At 47.2% G+C, this 22335-nt stretch overlaps 1 protein-coding gene across 3 annotated transcripts; it reads left to right on the top strand.

Moving 5' to 3' along the window:
* Positions 1–6266: 6266 nt before the first annotated feature.
* Positions 6267–22184, top strand: B4GALT2 (beta-1,4-galactosyltransferase 2). 3 transcript variants are annotated; one of them, XM_081865567.1, is made up of 7 exons: positions 6273–6508; positions 14048–14424; positions 15716–15951; positions 17000–17190; positions 18840–18962; positions 19372–19476; positions 20634–22184. In XM_081865567.1, exons 2-7 carry the CDS (start codon positions 14115–14117, stop codon positions 20782–20784), a joined length of 1116 nt encoding a protein of 371 aa, XP_081721693.1. In that variant the 5' UTR covers positions 6273–6508; positions 14048–14114; the 3' UTR covers positions 20785–22184. The 3 variants fall into 3 exon arrangements, with proteins under 3 accessions (XP_081721695.1, XP_081721693.1, XP_081721694.1); XM_081865568.1 differs by lacking the exon at positions 6273–6508 and adding an exon at positions 6768–6954; XM_081865569.1 differs by lacking the exon at positions 18840–18962 and having other exon boundaries at positions 6267–6508.
* Positions 22185–22335: the final 151 nt, after the last annotated feature.

Here is a 22335-nt window from a genome sequence, read left to right on the forward strand (position 1 = left end):
AACCAGGGGCAAAATATAGATTTATTTTTTTTAGAAGGGGTTCCTCTGAGCCCATTTTGAATCCTAGGAATTGGTTTTCAGTACTATAACGGAGCTCATAGTCCTTTTGCCCAAGTCTTCTCCAGCGTAACTTTCATCATTTCAGCGGCCAAATTTAGATGGGAAAGGTCATTTTGTTATTTCCTTTAGACAACTGATAGTTGAAAAGCCCTGCTGATTGATTGCAAATCACTCAGAGGTTTGATAGAGCCTGTGAGGTAGGTGCAAAGGCTGTAACTGGCCCAAGGTCACCCAGTGAGCTTCATGACTTGAGTGGGGATTTGAACCCTGAAGTTTTAAAGTGTTGTAAACTTTAAGGGTTTTTTTCCTTTATAACGTGGTATAGAAATGAAATTAATCATCATCAACATCATCCCTGAAAAAGAAAATGAGACCTGGACATTCCATTGTGGCAGCCACACCCTAGGTTTAAATTACCATTTAGCAATTGGCTTATATATCTGAGTTTCTACACTGGACCCCCATGAATTGGAGGTTCCCTCTCCCAGGGTAAAGAGTATTCCTGCTACCTCTTCCCAGGGGTGGGTAGTTTTGCAGTCCTAGGACCATGAAGCATATTAATTTACAAAACTGTATTTGTATCCTATCTTGGGAGTTGCCAAAGGCAGCTTTCAGTTAAAGCAAAACTTAGCTGAAAATTAGAAGCCAGAGAGTCACATTGCAGAAGGGGAAACACTTCTTATGGTAGGATGAATCTAAAGATTTTACAGCTTAAGCCCTGAGCAGGATTTGCCATCTGTAATCCAATCCCATGCCAGCCTTACCTGGTAACTGTAAAGGTGGGAGGAAAGAGCTGGATTCCAGGCAGCAAAATTTGTTATTTTCCCTGCAAAGTTTAGATACTCAAATGGGGGGGGGGCATTGTGATATATTCTTATTTTAAGGAATATATTAAAAAAAACTGATTCTGTTTGTTATTTCATTATTTACAGCAAGTCTTCACTGTTCTGATTGGCTCAGTGCTTTTGGAGAGCAACAGAGCTGTGCTTATTTTTCTACAGGAACTTAAAAAATTATGTGGCAGGGTGTCACCTTTTGGGTTCCTTGCTGGGACAGAGCCCCACCCCGGGAGATTTCCTGAAACACTTTTAACAACTATATATTTAGCCTCTTTTCCACGTTTCCCACTACTCTGAGTAAAAACACTTGAATTTACATGTGTGAGCCATTCTGCTGTTTGTTCTGAAGGCAAAGATGTTTCTTTGGGACACTCTCGGCACTTCTCAGTGACATAACTGGTGTTCATCTAAATAAAGCTTTTAAGAACATTGCTAGTGGGGCAAGATCTGACCCATATAAGCTAGAGCAGGGCTACCAGATGGGGTTGCATGTTCCCTTGCTCTCCATAATTTGATTGTCAAACTGTAGCTTTATCAGCATGTGGTTATAAAAGTCATCAAAGGATAGAGAACATCATCTTTATGTTTATGATACCCCGATGCTCTCTCATAGGCTGACTGAAATGGATTCATTTAGTGTTTAAAAAATGATGTAGGTCAGGTGGTGGAAGAAGCCCTCCAGTAAATGGCTCTGCCAAGGACGTTTCCTTCAGTTCAGAACTGTACATGTTTTGATAGCTAGATGTGATGGCTTGTGTAAATTTAGAGGACATAGAGCCTCAAATTTCAGTTCAGCTTGATAACTGACAAGCCTAACATCTTGCTGTGGGGCAAAACGGATTTCAAAAGACAAACATTGTTTTGTCTAGTGCCACATACATTTTTTCCTGGTGATGCATTTACAAAATCTTTCCTATATAGGACTATAACAATATGTCCAGAATAGCCTTAACACAAACTGGAGTTGCTATAGGTGGGGATGAGGGATTTATTTTCCTAACCTTTAAGCTGCGCTACAAGACTTACCTGCTTTTGAATGCAGCCCGGTGGTCCCGGCACTGAGATATGTATAACAAGTCTCTTCAAGGTCTGCATCTCAGTTACTTGTGATGGCTTCGTTTGCCTGCAGTTCATACTCTTAATGTTCTTCTCATTGTGATTGCAGTTCAGGGGGGGGGGTGCTTTTCTTTACATAGATAATAACTCAAAATTTGACCTGTACACGTAACCTCAGGTCCTTGATTTTGCATACCCCACTTCTGTGTATTTAAATACAGTCATTGGGTGAGCAGTCAGTATCACAAGATGAATCTTGATCCAAACAAAACACCTACATTCTGATTGTCATATGTGAAATCATAGTAACTGTCACTGTTCCAAGAAATGGGCTAGTTTGGCTTTATTCTCATTGGAAATATGCTGGAGAAGTTGTGAGGGTTCCTTCAGATCAGGACATGTTGCTGTTCTGTGGCATGAGTAGGGCCTGCTACACTGTAGCTCCACATTTCCCCCTTCAAAACATGTTGTGGTTACTGCCTTGAGGTGGCTTATCTTGCAGAGGCATAACCCTGGCAAGCCCATTGCTTTTTAGGAACCTTACACTGGCCTTGCGTGTTTCTGTGCTGCAGATAATTCTCTCTATTTAACAAATGTGTGTCCTGCCCTGTCTGCTATGTGCCAGGCTGATGGTAATAAAAGCAGCTTAAAAGAAGAACAGATTCTGACTAGTGAGCAATGGAAGTGGCAGCACAATCAAATGCTTGAAAATAAAAACAGCCGCAAACTACAAAACACTTCAACTGATATTTAAAAGGCTAGGAAAATAAAAGTCTAGGAAATTAAAAGGCTATGTGCGTCACATCAAAAAGGCATTGTAGTTGGCACTAGGTGTGCTTTCTTGGGAAAGCATTCCAGTGATGTGCTAAAATGGTGAAGGCCCTTTCTGTAGTCCCCACCTGCCACCTGCTGTGTTTTTTCCTACACTGAAATGGTGTTGCCTCCTAGCACTATGTTAGGAGCTGTTGTCCTCAGGAATCTTGCCACACCATTTTTCTGAGGGTGTTTCTTTCCTTAGTGCCATGAGGTCCTGTGTCTCATGTGGATGACCTCTGAGGCGGTGCAGACTGGGCCTGAGCCTACACAAGGAGTGAAAGTGAAGTCCTCCATTTTTCCTCTCTAGGAGGCTTAAGTACAATCACAGTGCTTTTGCTGGCTTAGTGTTGGCTCCCTGGGTGATTCTGCCACATCCCTGCAAATCTGCTGTAAGATGCAGAAAATCCACTCACTTTGGATGTTTGTAGAGTGCCCGGCATAAGGAGCCAAGCTGGCTCATCAGACTAATGAGCTGGCAGGGATCCTTGTAGCATCGTGGGTGGGTGTTGTGGGGAGAGTCTTCCAGGATATTTGTATCCTGCCTCCCAATTAATGAGCATGCAAGTTGCTGGGTGTGGTAGGAAGGTAAAGATTACCATATCGAGGCACTAGGCTGGCATGCAAAGCTGTAAAGAAGAGCTGGGGAGCTTGACAGCTCTCACACAGAGAGAGAATAATAAACACATGAGCCCCACAATATTGCACTGGGACTGAAGGAGCTCAGATGTGCTTGGGCAAGAATGTTGGCATGGCTTGCAGAGTGCCTGGAAGCACTGAACTCATTAGGTTACGTTACATGATAGTTGGAGGGGAAGGCTGGGTGGGGCTGGGTGGCTGAGAGGGAAGAAAAACACAAAAGAAGCTCTTTGTTCAGAACTTACAGGGTTCTCCAAATTCTAGTGAGGAACAGACAATACTTCCTGATGATTCTTGAGGGTATTAGGGTGTGGAGATTTTGGAGGCTAGTGTTAATGGCACTGTCTTGGCAACAGCAGCATAGTCCTATTGGCAGAGGTTATAGTTCCCTGGAGGAAAATGTGTTTTGCATGCAGAATGCCCCAGGTTCAATAATTAGCATTTCCAACTGAAAAGATACCAAGTGGAGAAAAAGAAGAACCTTGGACTGCCACTGCTAAGATAGACAGTGCTGTCTATTGTGAGTTCTTCCCAATGCCTACCTGTGTAGTTGCAAGAACAGCCATTCTGAAGTGTAACATACAAACAAGTGGCATTTATTTGCTTGTCTCAGCTCAAAAATGTTCAGAGAGGGTGATGTTCCATCAGCCCTGCCATAGTTTACCCAAGTTAAAGCTCAATCCTATTTATTAAAGAAAATGATACAGAGATGAAATAAAAAGAAAGATGCATTTGTATTAAATATATGTAATTATGGCAAGTTCATCGTTCAAATTTCCTGGGCCTCTCACCACTGTTAACATGTAGCATGTCTGCCAAACTATATTCTCATTTAATGAGCTCCTTCTCTCATAGAATGTCCTTTATGAAGAAGGCTCGGTTCATTTCACAGTTACCTGGAAATGTATCCCAAAAGCATTATATAGTACAGCTGGAAAGAGAAACTTGGGGAGGAAGGAGTCACAAATTGAACTGAACTGGTGGGGTGGGGCGGCAGCAGACAGACAGACCAAGACAGAGAACATTTGAATGGTCCATGCCAGGTAGGAAGGTGACAGTGCACTAGCAGACACAGGTTGGATAACAGTCTCCTAAACATATGGACATTTTGGGAAACCCTAAGCAAGTTAATACCTTGCTATAGCCGATGAGTTACATTTTATGTATGCTTTATTTTTATTTATTTTGCATATTTTGTTTACTGATGTAGTGCTGGAAATGAAGAGCCCAGATCTCTGGTGTTAGGCACATCTATACCCTACCAAATTCCATGGGTCTGATTATGCACCCCCTTATCCAAGTGATAGCCCAAAGTTCTTATTAATACAGAGCTTGCTTCAGGGAGAGGCAACTGCCACTTGCTGGGTTCTGTTCTACTCCAGCATGCCTAGAAGTGTGACTTCTGTGTGCCGCTTCTGTGGGCAGCATTGGCATCACCCTATCATACCTTCGGCAGCATGAATTTCCCTTGCATCTCCACTTCATTTCCAAGTTGCCTAACCAAGCACCAACATGGTGACAGCCACATTTTACATTTCTGGCTATATAATCCTGCTGAGAGGCGGGTCCTGTGAAGCCATATTTAGTGGAAGCATTCAGTTAGCGCTGTCCTGGGGCCTCAGCAGATGTGCTTATAAACTTGCCACCTGATCATTTATATGCCAAATTCAGAGAAGAGTGGAGAGGCATCAGGAAATGGAAGGACCTTCCCCTTTGCTTTTGCAGTACCCTAGACTTGAAAGGAATCTTAAAAGCGAGATTTATTTTTTTTTTTAATTCTAGAGAGCTGCAGGTTGGAAGGAGGCCCAAACTTACTTGTTTGTTGCATTTCACCATTGGGCTCAGGCTCCCTGATGGTTTTGGTTACCCTAAGTAACACATATTCTAGCTTAAAACATGGCGGGCAGGACTAGTAAGTGGCCTATGATGAACCACAGTGCCACAGAAAATGGGTCAGGGTGGCGAGCTCTGTGGAAGGAACAGATGGGCCACTACCCTATCTCACATGTCAAAAACTCACAACCACAGAAAACATTAATTTTGGAATACCAACTAAATGCTGCTTCTTTTTTTGATGTGGCAACCCAACTCCTCCTGTTCGGTGTACCTTTGTAAGAGTGGGGCCTAGATTTCTACGTACCTGGACCCTGCGTACCTGTGAGCCCTGCTGCTAAGTTCAAAAGTGAGAAAAAGGAGTGGGCTATTTAGAAGGGAGGGAGATGCATTCTGTATGCAGTCAAACCCGTTCCCTTGTTGCATCTTCACATGCTCCAGAGCCCACGACTGAAAACGTGTGTGTCCCCCGTGGAGCTGAGCCCACAACGTTTAATATATGCGATTCTATTTATTTTATTTGCAATATGGTGTGTACAGTTGACATTATGGGAAAATATCATGGCGAGGAACAGCATAAAATCAACAATAACATGAGATTCACAAAACAAGTACGAAATACATCACAGATCGGCAGAGGAGGTCAATACATCGCCGCTTCACCCCTCAGGTGAGCATCATCACCACTGGGTGATGAGATTCATGCCTTGGCTGGAGTGCGTGTGTGATGAATGGGTACTCCCCACCCCACCCCCTAGGATCTTCTCCTCTGATCGGGACTGAGAGCCGGCGAGGAACCTGTGATCTCCACCAATCCCGAAGACGCGCTCTCCGCGTTCCCTAATCTCCCACGTGACTTCTTGGAGAGCAGCCCCCTGTCCTGTGGCACTTAGCGGGGCGGACGAGGGCGGCGGCGGCGGCGGCGGCGGAGACGGCGGCCCGGGGAGCGGGCTGGCTGGGACTGGCTGGCCGGAGCTGGCCGGGGCGGCGCTGAGCGCGCAGGAGGCGGAGCTGCCGGCGCGCCCAAGCAGGCCTGATCCGCTCCCGGGTGTGGGCGCCGCTCATCGTCCTGCCTGGGCTCCGCTGTGCTGCCCGGGATGGGGCGCAGGAGCCGCTGTTGCAGCTGGCCGGGCAGCCGCCCGCTCTGAGGCCGGGCCGGGCTGGGCTGGGGCCGGGGGAGCCGCCGCGCCGTCCCCTGAGCCGCCCGGCCCGGGCGCCGAGAGACAGCGGCACCACGAGCGCACGGCGCGGCCGGGAACGGGCAGGCGGTGAGCTGGAGCGAGCGGGGCCGAGCCGGGGAGGGAGTCCGCTGCTCGGGCGCGGGGAGCCCAGAGGGGCTGCACCCATCGCGGGCGGGCGGGCGGGCGGAGAGAGAGACCCTGCCTTTGCGGCCGCCAGCCTCCTTTTGTTGTGGAGAAGGGGCTGGGTGTGTTCCCCGCAGGTCTTCCTCACACGGCTCCTCTCGGCGCCTCCATCCCCTGCACCCACCTCCGGGGCTCAGGGGCGCATCCCCAGGCGGGGCGCTTCCTCCGGCACCTCAGCCATGTTTCGTCTGATCAGCCACTCCTGGGCAAACTGGGCATTGTGTGGACCGATGGGCTTGGGCATAGGTGTGTCGAGAGGCGCGGATGGATGCTCTCGCGTTCTCGGTGGTGTGCAGCGTAGATGCGTGTCTCTAGATAACAGTTGTGCACGGATGTCTGTTTACAAGCAGGTACGTGGGCCAGAGTAAAGGTGTGCCTCTGGCTGGCTGGCTGTCTGCGCGTATCTCTAGGATGCTGGCACTTGAGCCCCTCCCCCAGCCAGCCTCGCTCCCCCTCCCCCAAGATGGCTCCTGCACAATCCCCAAGGCGCTTCTTCGAGCAGAGAAAGGCTGGGGCTGTGTCTGGGCCGCCTGGGAATTGGGGAGGGGGGCGCTCTGGCACCTGCTGCACAAGCTTGTTCTCAGCCCCTCCGCCTCTGGGCCGGATCACTTTTGAGGTTCTTCTACCCGTTTGAGGTTCCTGACAAGACGGGGGATTTCCTGTTCCAGGCAGGGGGATCCGTGGAGAAACAATGTAGCCTTTCTCTTAGGAAAAGGGAAGGGGCAGCTGCTTTTAGGAACGAGGGGCCTCACAGCCAAGGCAGCCCAGGCGGAAAATAATGGAGCTTGTATATGTTTACCAGGCTGTGTGCTCTGTGTGGAACAGAATGGCCTTGTTGCTGTCTTTTGGATCAGTTTTGCAAAAAAAGAAGAAGAGAGGAATAAACACACACACAACAGCAACCCTTGGCTGGCATCCACTTACCTTTCCCAGAGCTTCCCCATGGGCTTCTCTTCAGCCAACTGGTTTTGTTGCCCCTTGGGAGCCCATATGGGACTAGGGGCTAGCACTATATATAGCCTAGAAATGTGTGTGCCTGGGAAGCAGGGGGCTCTGTGCTGCCTGTGCCTTCCTGCAGGCACCATTTACGAATGTTTCACTTTCCTGTTTTCACAGATAGGTAGATAGGTAACTTTCCAAAACAGGTAACTGTTAGGGATGCTTATGCCAAGTCAGGTCAGCAAGGAACATTATTGACCCGAGACTATGTTTTCTGACTCCAGTTAAAACCTGGATATTTTTTAATGCCCACAAATTGTATAAACATTGGTGTCTGCTCTCTGGTGATCATCAGGCAGAAGACAAGACTGAATTTCCAGATAAATTATTCACAGCCAAGGAGCAGCCCAGCTGCAGTCTGGCTCCATTAGTGGATTGTTAACATTGCAAAAGCCCATCTCTCCAGCTTTGCTAACTTGTATTTTGCACAGCTTGCCTGCACTCTGTTTGTACAATGGGATATCCAGCTACATACTTAATCGAGGGGAAAGGAATGGAGAGACTCCTGTGAGGGAAAACACAGGCAGACCTGGGATGCCATCTCATTTAAGAGGCTGCTGTAGATAATATCCTAGGAATAAGATGGTGGCTAATGGGCTCCTGCAATGTGTACTAGCTTCACAAATAGTCTTTCTTGCCCCAGAGATGAGCTGTCTCTGACACACAAGCCAAGTTGTCACTTAAGCAGTTTCTGACTTCTGCCTCTGTTTCTCATCCTCTTCTGTGAGAGGAGGCCAGGGGTTTTCTTGAATGCAGTGGATGTAGGTTGGCAAAGGAAGTATCTGAGGATGAACTCGGGGACCAGCAAAGCTCCTGGGAGGAGATAATTATATTCCTTTGGCACCCACTCCACTAGCCAGAGTGCAGCAAAGCCATAATTTTGAAGGAATTACATGATGGACTACAACTTTACCAGGCCCAGCTAGCATGTGCCATCTAGGGCTGTTTGGGAGTTATAGTTCAAAACTTTGGAGGGTGCTATGTTGACAAGGGCTGCTTTAGGACAAGAGACATCTGGTTGACAGGTAAAACATAGTGGTTCTAGGATGCCAATGTGTATCCACATATTCTGTTTTGAGATATTTTGTTCCTTAAGAGGAGCCATCTTATTGTGAACAAGGATGTGTCTGGACTGGTTTTCTTAATCTTCAGGTTCCCAGTGGCAGACTTTGGATCCCCAAATTTCAGTGGCACCCTGTGTGATGCTAAACTTTGGTTCCCCCCTCTCATGCCCCATTCTACATCACTGTTGTGGTGCCCCCCTGTGGTGCCAGTGCCTAGTGCGGCCAAACTGGCTGCGCTACCTTAAAACTACCTCTGAGGTTCCCCACACCCTTCCATTTAAGCAAGGCCTTGTTATCTTCACCACGAATAGAGCAAACTCTGGTGAGGTTATTCATCCAGCAGACTCAGCAAGGCACTGGGATGCTGTCCTGGCACACGTTCTGAGAAATGGCTACTTTTGAGATTCCAGCTCTGCAATGTGGTTGGAGTAGAGCAAGTGCACCCGGCCCATTGCGAACTGTTAGGAAGCTACATGGCCCTGAGACCAGTGTGATGTGCCCTGCAGCCCGCTTCTGCTTGGAGCATGACCCATATACAGCAGTGGTGCTGGTGTCAGTTGGTTTGGCAAGGAAGCTGCAAATTTGTACGGGGCTTCATTCATTCCCTGAACCATCAGAATGCCCCTGGCTATGTTGTCTTCTGCTCTTGAGCTCTCCTTAGTGTATGCTTTGTTGGGTGTGCCGTAGTGGCAGGTGAGATGTGTGAATCTCTGGAATGGGAATTGTTGCTTCAGCTCAGATGTTTATATTGTTCCTCTCATTGCACTTTCCTCACTGTGTCCTGGAGCAAGTAAGTAGGGTGTTTGGGACATGCAAGGTTAAAATTAAATGAGAGTGCCTTATAAATCCTTTCCCCACTCTGCTGCATTCACAATAAACATACTTAGGGGCATTACTAGGACCTTAAAATACTCAGGGCACATGCCCATGATATATATTTGCATATGTTAATTTCCGTTCATGTGTAGGTGTAAATTTAGGCTCCCTTTCAAAGGGAAAGCTAGCCTGCAAGCAAAATGGTTTTGAAAAAAAGAGAGAGGGGGGTAAGAGATCTAGGACCTAGTGCAAAAGATCCAGGACTCAAGACTTCTGTTCTATCCCCCATATAATGTCCCAGCATGTATTTCAGAAGTTGTGAAAAGCTGTGGTTTGTGTGCCAGGGTGAACACTGTCATTTTAGTTCAACTCTTTTCAACCCCTAGCTCACAGCTGATATAAAAACTCCCTGCACATAGAAATGTGGGTGTTTGGGAGAAATCCATGCTTTCCCTGACATTTACATTACTTTGTGGGTGCATTTTTCCCCATTGGAAAGCATTCAACCTTGCTCCAAACCTTCAGGTCAGATGATAGATCTTTAGGAAGAGTGTTACAATTTAATCTGTTGGTTGTGTGATCTAGACCTGGATGAAGTGAAGATTCCTATCCGTTAGGGTTGCATCCAAAGCAGCATCAACAGAGTCCTGCTGACAACAGTGGCACTTCTGTTTCTTCTCCTACCCCTGGTGTTCCCCCAAAATCTTCTCCAGAGGGTTCCCCAATCCTCCAGAGCTGAGAGTGTATGTGGAGCTGAATGGGAGAGGAGGTTCCATTCCATTAGCACAAGGTCTTTTGTACCAGTGGAACAGGAGCGTTGGACACTGCCCACAGTCATTGTGAATTTGGAGGCAGAAGGAAGTAGTGATGATCAACTGGTTGTTGTAAAATGAATACAGGAGTATTTTCTTGTGCATACATATTTTGGAAAGAGTGACTACTCCCACACCCACCACCAAAAATTTATTCTGACAGCTCAATTAAAAGAGCATGAGACTCATAATCTCAGGGTCATAGTCAAGGGTTCAAGCCCCATGTTGGGTGAAAGATTCCATTGCAGGTGGTTGGACTAGAATAGATGATCCTCGTGGTCCCTTCCAACTCTACAATTCTATGATTCTGTTATTCACTGCCTCCCCATGTAAGGAGAGAGTTATTGGCTTCTTCCCTTTTTGTGAGGGTCATAGAACTCTATAGTGCAGTAGTAAGGCAGAAAGTCTGCTGTTTCAGTCACAAAGGATGAAAGAGATTTTATGGGATTAAGGTATGTGGGTGAATGTACTGAATATGCAGCTGTCTGACGTGCTAAATGCTTTGTGATTAGCCCGGGCATTTGCTTGAATGAAACAGCTTATTATAACTTTCCTCTGTATTAAGCTGAGAGCCAGATGCTTTGTCCTGGTGCCTGAAGTAGTTACTTGAAAACTCCTATTTCCTTCCATCAGTGGCAGTGAGTGCAGTGAAATGTTTGACTTTGGCATAAGGTAAGACTCCAAATAAATAAATCTATTGTTATAGAGACTTTATTCTTCTTCTAACACAGGGATGCAGAACCCCTGGCCCTCCAGATGTTTCTGAACTACCCATCAGCCCCAGCGCAGAAATGGACAGTGGACAGGGATGATGGGTGTTGTATTTCAGCAACATCAGAAGGGCCAAAAGTTCTCCACCCCTGTTCTAACAAAACCTACCGTACTTACACACAGTCCCATGTTCAGTACTTCCTAACATTTCAAACAGCTAGAATGAATTAAAGGAGCAGGTTTATTATTATTTTTAAGCTGATATTTCATGCACAGTAACTTGAGATGATGATGATGATATATTTATACCCTGCACTTTTCCCTCACAGGGATTGTGAAGGTCTAAGCAGGAAAACAAAAATATTTGGAGGGGATACACAGTTCCACACCAAAAAGCCTTACCCTGCCCCCTAAAGTGAAAAAATAGGCTTATGAAACATTTTCTTTTGGAATGGTGGATAGAGTTTTACTCCCCAAAATGATTTCTAAAAACTTCATAATAGGAAGACTTTTATGTAAGACTTTGTACAGTACAAGATCCTTACAATATTATTCCTGTACACTTAGAATAAGCAGGTCATGAGTTGCACACTGAAAGCACAATTCTCAAATGCAAAAGCAAGTTGCATTGCTACCTCTGTGAGGCACTGCAATTGACATGTGAAAGATTCAGTTACTTTGCTTGTGGGCTTCCTCTTGTTGGCACAGTTGTTGGGTTTGTTTCTGTGCTCTTGCCTGGGCCTCAAAGGACTGTGGGTGCGAGTGGAGAAAGTAGAGGTTTTCGAAGTCTCTGATAAATATGATGACAGATATTAAGAAGCGGAAACTGATGGCAATAACTCTGAAAATGAGACTGATTAAATTCCATGTAGTATCCATTGAGCGTAAGGAAAGTCGTTTACCTTCCTGCCGGAGCAGTCACCCTCTTTTCCCCTCTCAGTTCTTTTTATGGAACTGAGTGCTTTATGTCTGCTTGACACTGGAGGTCTGGAGGAGACAATAATATTCTTTGTCTTGCTATAATGTTGATGATTTATTCTCTCTGTATAGTGTTTTGCCTGCTCCTCATAAACTGGTAGAACCAAAGAGATGCTAGGTTCCTTACAGCCTTCTTGACCATTTGGCCCACTATTGGTCTCTTCTGCTGAACATATTGGAGCCTGTCTTTGCATACAGGGAAAGTCCTTAACTTACTAAGGATTTGAGATCCATTGGCTACCCTCACCTGGTATAGCCAGCCAGTTGAAGCCATTTCCTGGAGTGTGCCACTGTCACATTCTGACAGCCTATAGGAGCCACAGGTGAGAGCTGAGTGCAGGGTGGGAACCAAATGTGGACAAACTTTCCCAGAAAGAGCTTTACAAGTCCCCTGCCAGAGGTACTCCTCCTCCCCTAACACCCCTCAATCTGCATAGTGCATTAAAAAAGTATTGCAAATGTTTCAGGGTCCCCAGAAATGTCTGTTTTGAGGTAGTGGTGGAAAAAACCCTGGGTTTTTAAATCATGGCTTCAATATTTCCAGAAAATTTACTTCTCTATTTAGACCTTAGACTCCTTGGGAATCCTGAGAGTGCCATCCTAACCATTCCTATTCAGAAGTAAAGGTACCATTGACCATTAGGTCCAGTCGTGTACAACTCTGGGGTTGCAGCGCTCATCTCACTCTATAGGCCGAGGGAGCCAGTGTTTGTCTGCAGACAGCTTCCAGGTCATGTGGCCAGCATGACTAAGCCGCTTCTGGCAAAACCAGAGCAGCGTAGGGAAAGTCGTTTACCTTCCTGCCGGAGCAGTACCTATTTATCTACTTGCACTTTGATGTGCTTTCAACAGCCTATAGGAGCTGGAACTGAACAACGGGAGCTCACCCCGTTGTGGGGATTCAAACTGCCGACCTTCCGATTGGCAAGCCCTAGGGTCAGTGGTTTAGACCACAGCGCCTCACGTGTCCTTCTATTCAGAAGTAAGTCCTATTAAACACAGTGGGGCTTACTCAGATAATTGGGGCTAGGAGTGCAGCCCTGCTCTGCGTTCTGTTCTTTCTGCCTGCTTTCTGCTATTATCCTACAAATTCGTTTTCACAGATGGGGGGGGGGAGATCCTGCTGATAAGGATAAGATCAGATACTCTTCACATGTGTGCAATTGTGTCTTAGATCCAGCTTGCCTTTTTTTATCCCCTCCACACACACACAAAAGGAACTCCAGCATGGGATGGCAGGATTTCAAAGTGAAAGTGGAACAGCCCCTCTTAAATAAAGCTCCTGTTAAGAATTGTTCCCTTCCAAATGCTGTGGAACTGGTGCCTTTTTCTGATAAGAGGTGTGATGATGGGTGATTGATCTGTGTTATCTGTCATGTCTGTGTGTGCAGGATGTAGGTCTTTGAGGGAGCAAAGGATAATTGAATACAGAAAAGGGGGTGTAGGGGGTGCTGGTCTGGTGTGGTAAAGGTCTAGTTTCAGAGCTGGTATCTGAGTTGCTGTTGGAGAGATAAGACAGGCCCTGATCCCTGGAAAGGGATGCAGTGCCTAACTTGGATCATTCCCCTCTTGATTCCTGTGTCTGCCCTCCCCAAAGCTCAAGGGACATCTGCCCTTCTTTCATTTCTGATGTTAAGGGCAGGAGGATATCAGTGCTGGCAAGTGGAAAGCCCTCTCCTTCCTTCTTAATAACCCCTTGTTGAGTGCCAGCCCTTCATCTCTTTTGTTTTTGTTTTTTTGGCTGGGCTGCTTCTTGCCCATTTGCCAACATTTCTTTATAGGGGGAGATAGAATGTCAGGAGAGTTATTAGATTGAAAAAGCTCATCTACTTAGACTGGAATCAATGCCATAGTGTAAGCATGCATAGTCATTCTGCAGGTTGTGGGTGATGGGAGTGAGAGGATGGTCACCCTTTCCCCATGAAACATGCCCAAAATTTGTGGGGAAGACAGAAGGGGTAGTACTTGCTTGCCTTTAACACACTGTGCTCTTATGAGAGTGTTTGGTGAGTGCTGCTGGTAGGGAAGGTGTATTTGCTGACCCCTCCATCTTTCCCAAACAGGCTTGGTGCCTGGGCCAGAGCCCCCTACACTGTGCCCCCCTGATGCTGGCTGGCCTGTGCCCAGAAGATGAGCAGATTGCTGGTGGGAGTGACCCTGGAGAGGATCTGCAAAGCTGTGCTGCTCTTATGTTTACTGCACTTCCTCATCATCATGATCCTCTACTTTGATGTCTATGCCCAGCGCCTGGACTTTTTCAGCCGCTTCAATATGCGCAACTCCTCCCGCACTCTGCCCTACGTCAACGTCTCTCGGCCTAACGGGACCACCGGGCCTCTGGGCCCTGAGCTCCTGGCCCCGAGTGTGAAGTCCGTCAGTATGAACAGCACTGTCACCGAGAAGCCCTTACCACCTTGCCCAGAGATGCCTCCTGGCCTAGGTAAGATTACAGATGAGCTCTGTCTGCCTCATGCCGTGTCCTACAGAAGGCCCTTTAGTGGGGAAACTGTATTGCAGTTATTGGGTTTATTTGTGCCCTGCTTGCCACCTGCTGTTTCCCTGTCAATGCAAATATGTCAAGTGGCTTTGGCTCCTGATAAAAGGAACTAGAAGATCTAGGAATCTGCAGAACAGACATGGTATTGCAAATCATAGGCTCCAATAGCCTCTACCATTGGAGCCAATCCTGCAGTGGAAAAACAGTTGGGAATATGTGGACAGTATTTGTTGAAAGCTGGCAAACTGAATAGTGTTCTTAGTATATTTACAGTGATCAGATAGCGGATTTTTTTATTTCCTTTTTTGCCATGGCAACTCCTTGTCTCTTTCCCAGCCCCACTGTACCTAGCTGGTGCCTTTCTGCAAGTGGGCTACAAGTAATTGGGGAAAGGGCTCAGCTTCTGCACAGACACGGCTTAGTAGGGGCTACAAGGGTTAGCTCCTTCTTATGCTGATCTCTTTGAATGAATGCATGAAGTAGACCAGCTTTCACTCACCTGATGCCCTCCAAATGTATTGGACTACAACATGGCTGCGGCTGATGAAACGTAGCACAAAAACATCTGGAAAGCACCTGGTTAGTGAAGACCAAAGTAGACCATCTCCTCACCCTAGGGGGCAAAACATTTAAGGCATAGAGAACTTAATACCCTTATTCCTGACAGGTGAATAAAGAGTTGAAGCATAAGCTTTGGTACAGTGGTACCTCTGGATGTGAACGGGATCCATTCCGGAGCCCTGTTCGCATCCTGAAGTGAACGCAACCCACGTCTACGCGTGCGCGGGTCGTGATTCGCCACTTCAGCGCATGCGCGTGATGTCATTTTGACTGTCTGCGCATGTGCGAGTGGCAAAACCTGGGAATAATGGGCTCCGTTACTTCCGGGTCGCTGCAGCGCGCAACCCGAAAATACTCATCCCGAAGCTACTTTAACTCAAGGTATGACTGTATTGATATTTAACTGGGGCTAAAACTTTTATTAAACAATGCAATCTGCAACAAGCAACAACCTTTCCTGTTAACTCTGAATCACTTAGCTGGGTATTCAGGTTAACTCTGCTTTGACTGTTTGCTGTCTCTATGCTTGATACATGTTTCGGTATTTAGGTTTCTTTGCTGATTTTTTCTGGGCAGTGCCCCACCAACTTGGCTGGTGAAAGGGACATGAGCTGTTTGTGTAAGTCAAGAGGCTGTGGCTGATGCATAGATAATGGAGTCCTTTCTCCTGCAGTGGGCCGGCTCCTTATCGAGTTCAGCACTCCCATGAGCATGGAGCGGGTGCAACGGGAAAACCCAGATGTGCGGGAGGGCGGCAAGTATTCTCCCCCAGACTGTGTGCCTCGCCAGAAGGTGGCCATCCTCATTCCGTTCCGGCACCGGGAGCACCACCTCAAGTACTGGCTGCACTACCTGCACCCGATTCTACGGCGCCAGAAGGTGTCTTACGGCATCTATATAATTAACCAGGTGCGTAGAGAATGATAATGTGAAGCAGTGGTGCAGTTGGGTTATTGAGTATTCTGGACTGAATGGTCTCATGGGCATCCCCTTCAGATGGCAATGTGCATTACTTCAAAATATGGTGTTCCAGCCCTGCTGTGCTCCAAAGCAGAAGGAGTAGGGCCTGGATATCTGACCCAAAGTTCTGTCCTAATGGCACCACTGATGCGGAAGAGAGCAAGATGGTTGGGTTTAGAACATAGTGCCATCCGGTTCCCTTGAGAGGAACCTGATTAGGGAAAGCGGTATGTTAGTTTTCATGAATATATGCCTCTCTGTTCTGAGTGGAAGCAAAGGCTTCCTGCTTTGTGGGGGAAGTTGAGTGTGGGCCTTACAATGCACCATGAACTTTGCACCTATGGTAAGTGTGGAATGTGACGTAGATGCTTCTCACTTGCTTCTTGTTTAAAAAAAAATCAGGCCTGCTCTCTGACATGACAATAAATCTGCAATACAGTTGGTGGGACTTTGCAAGATCTATAAAGGGAGATACAGTGGTACCTCGCAAGACGAAATTAATTCGTTCTGCGAGTTTTTTCATCTTGCGATTTTTTCGTCTTGCGAAGCACGGACTTTGGAAAAGCTTCAAAAATCACCAAAGTCTTCAAAAACCTCAAAAAAGGCTACCACACCGTGTGCTATGAGTTGCTCCTCGAAGTCAAGTCGCAACTGCACCCCCTGAATGCACGGTTTTAAGAAAAAGGAAACAAACTTGCAAGACAAAGGAAACAAACTTGCAAGACATTTTCGTCTTGCGAAGCAAGCCCATAGGGAAATTTGTCTTGCGAAGCAACTCAAAAAACGAAAAACTCTTTCGTCTTGCGAGTTTTTCGTCTTACGAGGCATTCGTCTTGCGAGGTACCACTGTATAACAGTTCTAGAAAAAAATAGGAAAACAGTAGAATGTTATTCACAATGAAATGTAACAAGAGAGAGGTCAGCCAGATGCATCAGGTAAGAGTAAAAGGGTTGTGGCAGTTGATGGGATCCTGTCCTTCATTATCTTTCCGTACAGTTTGGTGAAGACACCTTTAACCGAGCTAAGCTGTTGAATGTGGGCTTCCTAGAAGCCCTTCGAGATGATGAGAGCTATGACTGCTTCATCTTCAGCGATGTTGACCTGGTGCCCATGGATGACCGGAATCTCTATCGCTGTTATGACCAACCCCGGCACTTTGCTGTTGCCATGGATAAGTTTGGCTTCCGGTGAGTTTGTGCACTTTGATCTTTTTTGAAATGCCAGTGGCCCCTTGAAAATGTTCAGAGTGTCAGAGGCAAAATTGAAGGAGGAATATATGACTTTATTGCACACATAACTTATGTGCTCTCATTCTGTGTGGCTTGGACATTGTGGGGACCTGCAAGCTGTGAAATGTGTTTCTTATCTAGATTGCAGTACAGGAACCTCCCCCATTCTTAAGACTACCATGTCACATTTCTTCATAATTTGCAGGGGTTTTGTACTTAAAAGTGGGGATATACAACGGCTTTGGATGAATCCCAAGCCAAAGCAGGGTGCTTTGCAGGGATTCTGGGATTGTCTGAGACAAAATGGAACCTCTTCAAGGATCCAGAGACAAAGTGGGGCGTTCCCAAAGTGCCTCATGGCACCGTGACAACTCTGACAATTGTCTGCTGAAAGCAAAACTAATGTAGCTAACCTTAGTGTATAAGGAAAACACAAGGGGTGTGGAACGGCTGAAGGAGAACAAATGCCATGGTAAGGGGGGCGGGATTCTGCTGTGATGTGACTGACAGGTCAAGCTTGTAACCAGAGGGAATGAGTTCACCTGGAGTCTTCAACCCCAGTGCTTTGTGAGGAGGAAAGGAAATCCTTTTTAGTTCTGTCCCCTGCCTCCCAAGATTAACTTTAAAAGTCCCTAGTTCACAAAAGTTGAACCGATTTGTCTGCCATTGGCAAGTTTCATACCTAGGGAAACCTCTTTTGTGTCTGGTTTCCGAACAATTGCCCTCAAAAGACATGGGAAGTTTAAGTGGACACTTTTTACTCATCCCCAAACTGTGAAGGCTGTCATTGTGGGAAAACCAATGAAGCTATCATTCAGAAATTTGACAGGATTCATCTTTCTTGGAGACTCTGATGCCTGCAATTTTCATCCAATAGTGGGGGAGGGGGAAAAGTTTCCTTAGAAAAATAACCATAAAATTTCAAAGGTACCTGACAGAAAAAAGCCCCACCCTGGAACTATTTGGCTGGCTGAATCCGTTGTGGAGTGGCAAATGTGCCTGCAGATTTTATCCACTGTAAAAAAGGGGAAAGGTGTAGCTTAAAAAACAACAACCCAATAGTGAACGAGGGGAAATGAAATCTTGTTTTTCCCCAACTCAGACTCAGAAGCACTTGGGACTGAGGCATGTTGTTTTCTGAAGTACTGACTCAAGGTCCAAACTGAATCTTCTGTTTGGTGCACACCCTTAATTTAAACTTTGCTGCCTCTTATATGACTAGATGAAATGCTCCAGGAAAGTCCTTGTGATACTACATTATGGAATAGGCGCTTGCAAAACCTATATGAAGGTGATGTAAACAAGCAGACAGGATCCCCACGTGAATGTTCTGTGTTGCCTATATTCTTACCTGCCAAAGATGGCAAAAGGAGATGGAGGAGGTACAGTGTGTATAAAATGGAACCCTGTATTCCAGCTAAGGAGAAGGGAAATGGGAAGGATTTAGGAGAGACCTGATGCAGTGGGAGCAATGGGTGACATCACATGGCTGATTTGGAAACTGGGATTTAGACTGTGTCAGGTGTAGCTTGGACCACCCAGGTTCTGTGCTCCTGAACCCATTCGTGGCTTGACTGATTCCCATCTCTCCTGCTTGTCCTCTGCAGGCTGCCATACTCTGGCTACTTCGGAGGTGTCTCTGGCCTGAGCAAGACACAGTTTCTGAAGATCAATGGCTTCCCTAACGAGTACTGGGGCTGGGGTGGGGAAGATGACGACATCTTTAACCGGTGCGTGAGAGGCTGGGCCAAGCCTAGCCAGAACTTGTTCTCTGCAAGTTGGTTGTAGTAGCCATGTAGTCTGTTTTTCCGTGTGGTGTCTCCTGGGAATGTGCTGAGTGGCAGGGAACAGCATTCTCTTCTGGGGTGGGGTAGCTGTGCAAATGGCAGGTGGCAATATGCAACACCTGCCTTTCCTATAACAATGCTCCCAAATCTGAGAGAGGAGGACATAGGCAGGTAGGTATTCCACAGCACATAACAGGCAGGGCCAAATAGAAGGCCTGGGGAGCCAATACTCTGAAAGCCAGAAGGGGTTGGGGGTGCTGAGAACTGGAGGGTGAGGACTAACTCCAGTTTTATTTAGAGTTTGCCCCCAACCTGTCTGCTGGTCTTTGAGCTGCACTTTTTCTTTACACAGGATCTCGCTTAATGGCATGAAAGTGTCACGTCCTGATGCCCGCATTGGGCGCTACCGCATGATCAAGCACGAGCGTGACCGACACAACGAGCCCAATCCCCAGCGGTGAGAGCTCCCTACCTAGTCCATTGCAAGCTACATAAGGAGATAGAAAGCTCCCACAAAATTTCTGCACCATTTCTCTGGGCACATAATGGCTTTCAAGCCTGATTTCCAATGGAATATAGTCTTCCAGACACATCTTCCCTTTTATAGCATACTACTCTACACCTCGTGAGGAGAGAGGGGCCACATTTGTTTGCCTCCCTGTAGAATGTCCATGAAACAAACCAAGATAGCCTACAAGTCCTTAGCCTTCCCCCAGAGAGTGTTTTCTATTACTGCGTGTGCATTCCTCTCTTTCTGATCTACCCCCAGTTTTAATTCCACTCTCTGCCTCTTCTAAGAGACACAGACATGAATCAGAGTCCCAACCATGCACCAGGTGTGTTTGGTTAAATCTATGTTCTGCTAGTTCTAGGCAAGGAAAGAGAAAGGGATTCCTGTCCTGTGCCCTAACATTTATTGTCTGGAACCAGAGAAAAGCCACAGCTGGCATGGTTTCAGAGCAATACACTAAACCTTATTTCATGAGACCCTGACATTCCACTTGAGAAGGTTGTGTGGTGGTAGTAATCACCTATCATGAGAACTAAATGCAGTCACCATCCATGGCCCTCCAGGATCCTATGACGCCATCACACTTTGCAACCTTGCTATATCATTTGACAGGGACTGTTGTTTTACAGCTGAGCTCTGGGTGGAGAAGCTCACTCTGTTACTTGGGACTTTCAACCTGGAAGGGCTGTGCATGGTGATTGTCCATTCATGTGTTCAGAAAACACAATTTCATTTCGGAAGTCCCAGTGCTTTGTATGCTGGAAATCTGACATAAGAAATTGCTTTATTGTGCATGGATAATGCCACATAAGGCTCTTCCCAAAATCCTTCCAAGTGGCCTGAGCTGTCATTAGACTCTCTATTCCAGGCTTCCTCAAACTCAGCCCTACAGATGTTTTTGGCCTACAACTCCCATGATCCCTAGCTAGCAGGACCAGTGGTCAGGGATGATGGGAATTGTAGTCTCGAAACATCTGGAGGGCCGAGGTTGAGGAAGCCTGCTCTATTCCATTCATCAAGGAATGGCTTGTAGGTTTAACTTGAATTAACCTAACTGCCTACTTTCATGTGTAAGATGACTTTCTCTCTGGTTCTCCTGGCAGGTTCACCAAAATCCAGAATACCAAGGTGACCATGAAACGCGATGGCATTGGCTCGCTTCAGTACCGCCTGGTGGAGGTGGTTCGTCGTCCCATGTACACCAATGTAACCGTGGAGATTGGCCGCCCACCACCACGCCCCCCTCGGGGCTGACCCTTTGCTGCCTGGCTCTGCCCATGGCCCATGCATGAGGAGCTGTGCGGATCCCAGCCCTGACTGGTTCAGAGGACTGTGTCCTGGCTTGGAGGAGCTGTCTGCCTCCTTTGTGGGGATGCGGGAAAGGCCAAGACTACACCTTCGCCTTGCCCCAGCCTTTGGCTGAAGCCCACCTCCTGATCACTAGTCAGTTCTCCACAGTGCCCTTCACAGGTTGGGGAGGAAGTGTGAGTGTGTCATGGTGCCTGGCGCAGCGCTTAGGGGTCCTGGGCACAGCCAAGCCCCACTCCTGGCTGGAAGGCACTGAGAGCAGAGAAACCTTGTGCAGGTTCTTGAACCTCCCTATCCTCTCCCAGAACTTTTCACAAAGCGGCATCCCTTAAGGATCCCGGAAGTACAGTACAGGTAGTTGTTTTCCTTTCCTCTCAGTGTGCAAGAGTGCCGTTTGAGCCTTCCTTCCAGGGGGTGGCCTGGCCTTACGACAAATGCCAGCTCACAAGGTGTCCAGGTGGTTCACTCGTGCCCAGCTGAGGAGAAGCTCTTCCAAAGGAGAAGCTCTCATGGGCCTGGCCACTGCCCACCTCCATTCATGGCTTGGTGCTGTCCCCCTGCTGGGCCCTGGGTGTCACTTCTGGCTCCAGTAACACAGGGGTGTTTTATACAAAACCCTCATTAGAATACTTGAGTGCTTCCTGGGTTAGTGTGACAGGTAGCCTGTCTGTCAAGGGACAACAGGTCATTCTTCCTAGCAGTGTTTGCTCTTCTGTCTGTGAATGGGGAATATTGGTTGGGCAGTGTGTGCTTCATTTCTCAGCAAGGGTGGAATCAAAATGGCATGGTTCGGCCTACTCTCTGGTGTGGGCTAGCTCCTCTTTTTTACAGGCACCGATGGGCCTATGGCCATGGCTACAGAACAGAGGAAGGTGAAGTTGGCTTCTTGCTGCCTGTCCCCTACCTCTCACCTCCAACCCACTTACCCCATACCAACCCTCACTCACCAATCAACCTTCCCGCCATCTGCCAGGCAACCTGCCGTTGACCACTCATCGTGCCCTCTTTGTCAAGCTGCCATCTGCCACCACCTGAGGCCAGGCCCCTGGGTCCGACCGTCTGCTCATGACACATGGTGGCCGTGTGCCTAATTCCTGGAGCTAGGAAGCTGCTGGTGTCCCTCATCTCTGGTTATGGTGCCTGGCAGGTAGAATCTCCTGCGCCGGTCCACTTTGGGATGGCAGCTGGGCCAGGCTTGAAGCCAGGCACCAGCGTGTTGCACAGCCCAGGTGTTGGTGACTTTTGTACATTTGAATGTTTTGATCCCTTTTCAAGCCTATGGTGAATGCAGCACTGGTCACTACGATCAGACTTTTGTATTCAATAAAGTTTCAAAACTTGGGAGACTCCTTGCCTATGGGATTCAGGTGGGGTCTGTGGATAGAGGCAACACTGCAGGTTTATGCAATCTATCTTGGCAAGGTACAAAATTAAGAATTAAATTAGTTTCCAAATGAATGGCACCTCATTGTGCTTCCCCAACATGTTTGTTTAAAG

The sequence above is a fragment of the Podarcis erhardii genome, assembly GCF_964252035.2.
Source record: "Podarcis erhardii genome assembly, chromosome: 6".
NCBI classification, from domain to species: Eukaryota; Metazoa; Chordata; class Lepidosauria; order Squamata; family Lacertidae; genus Podarcis; species Podarcis erhardii.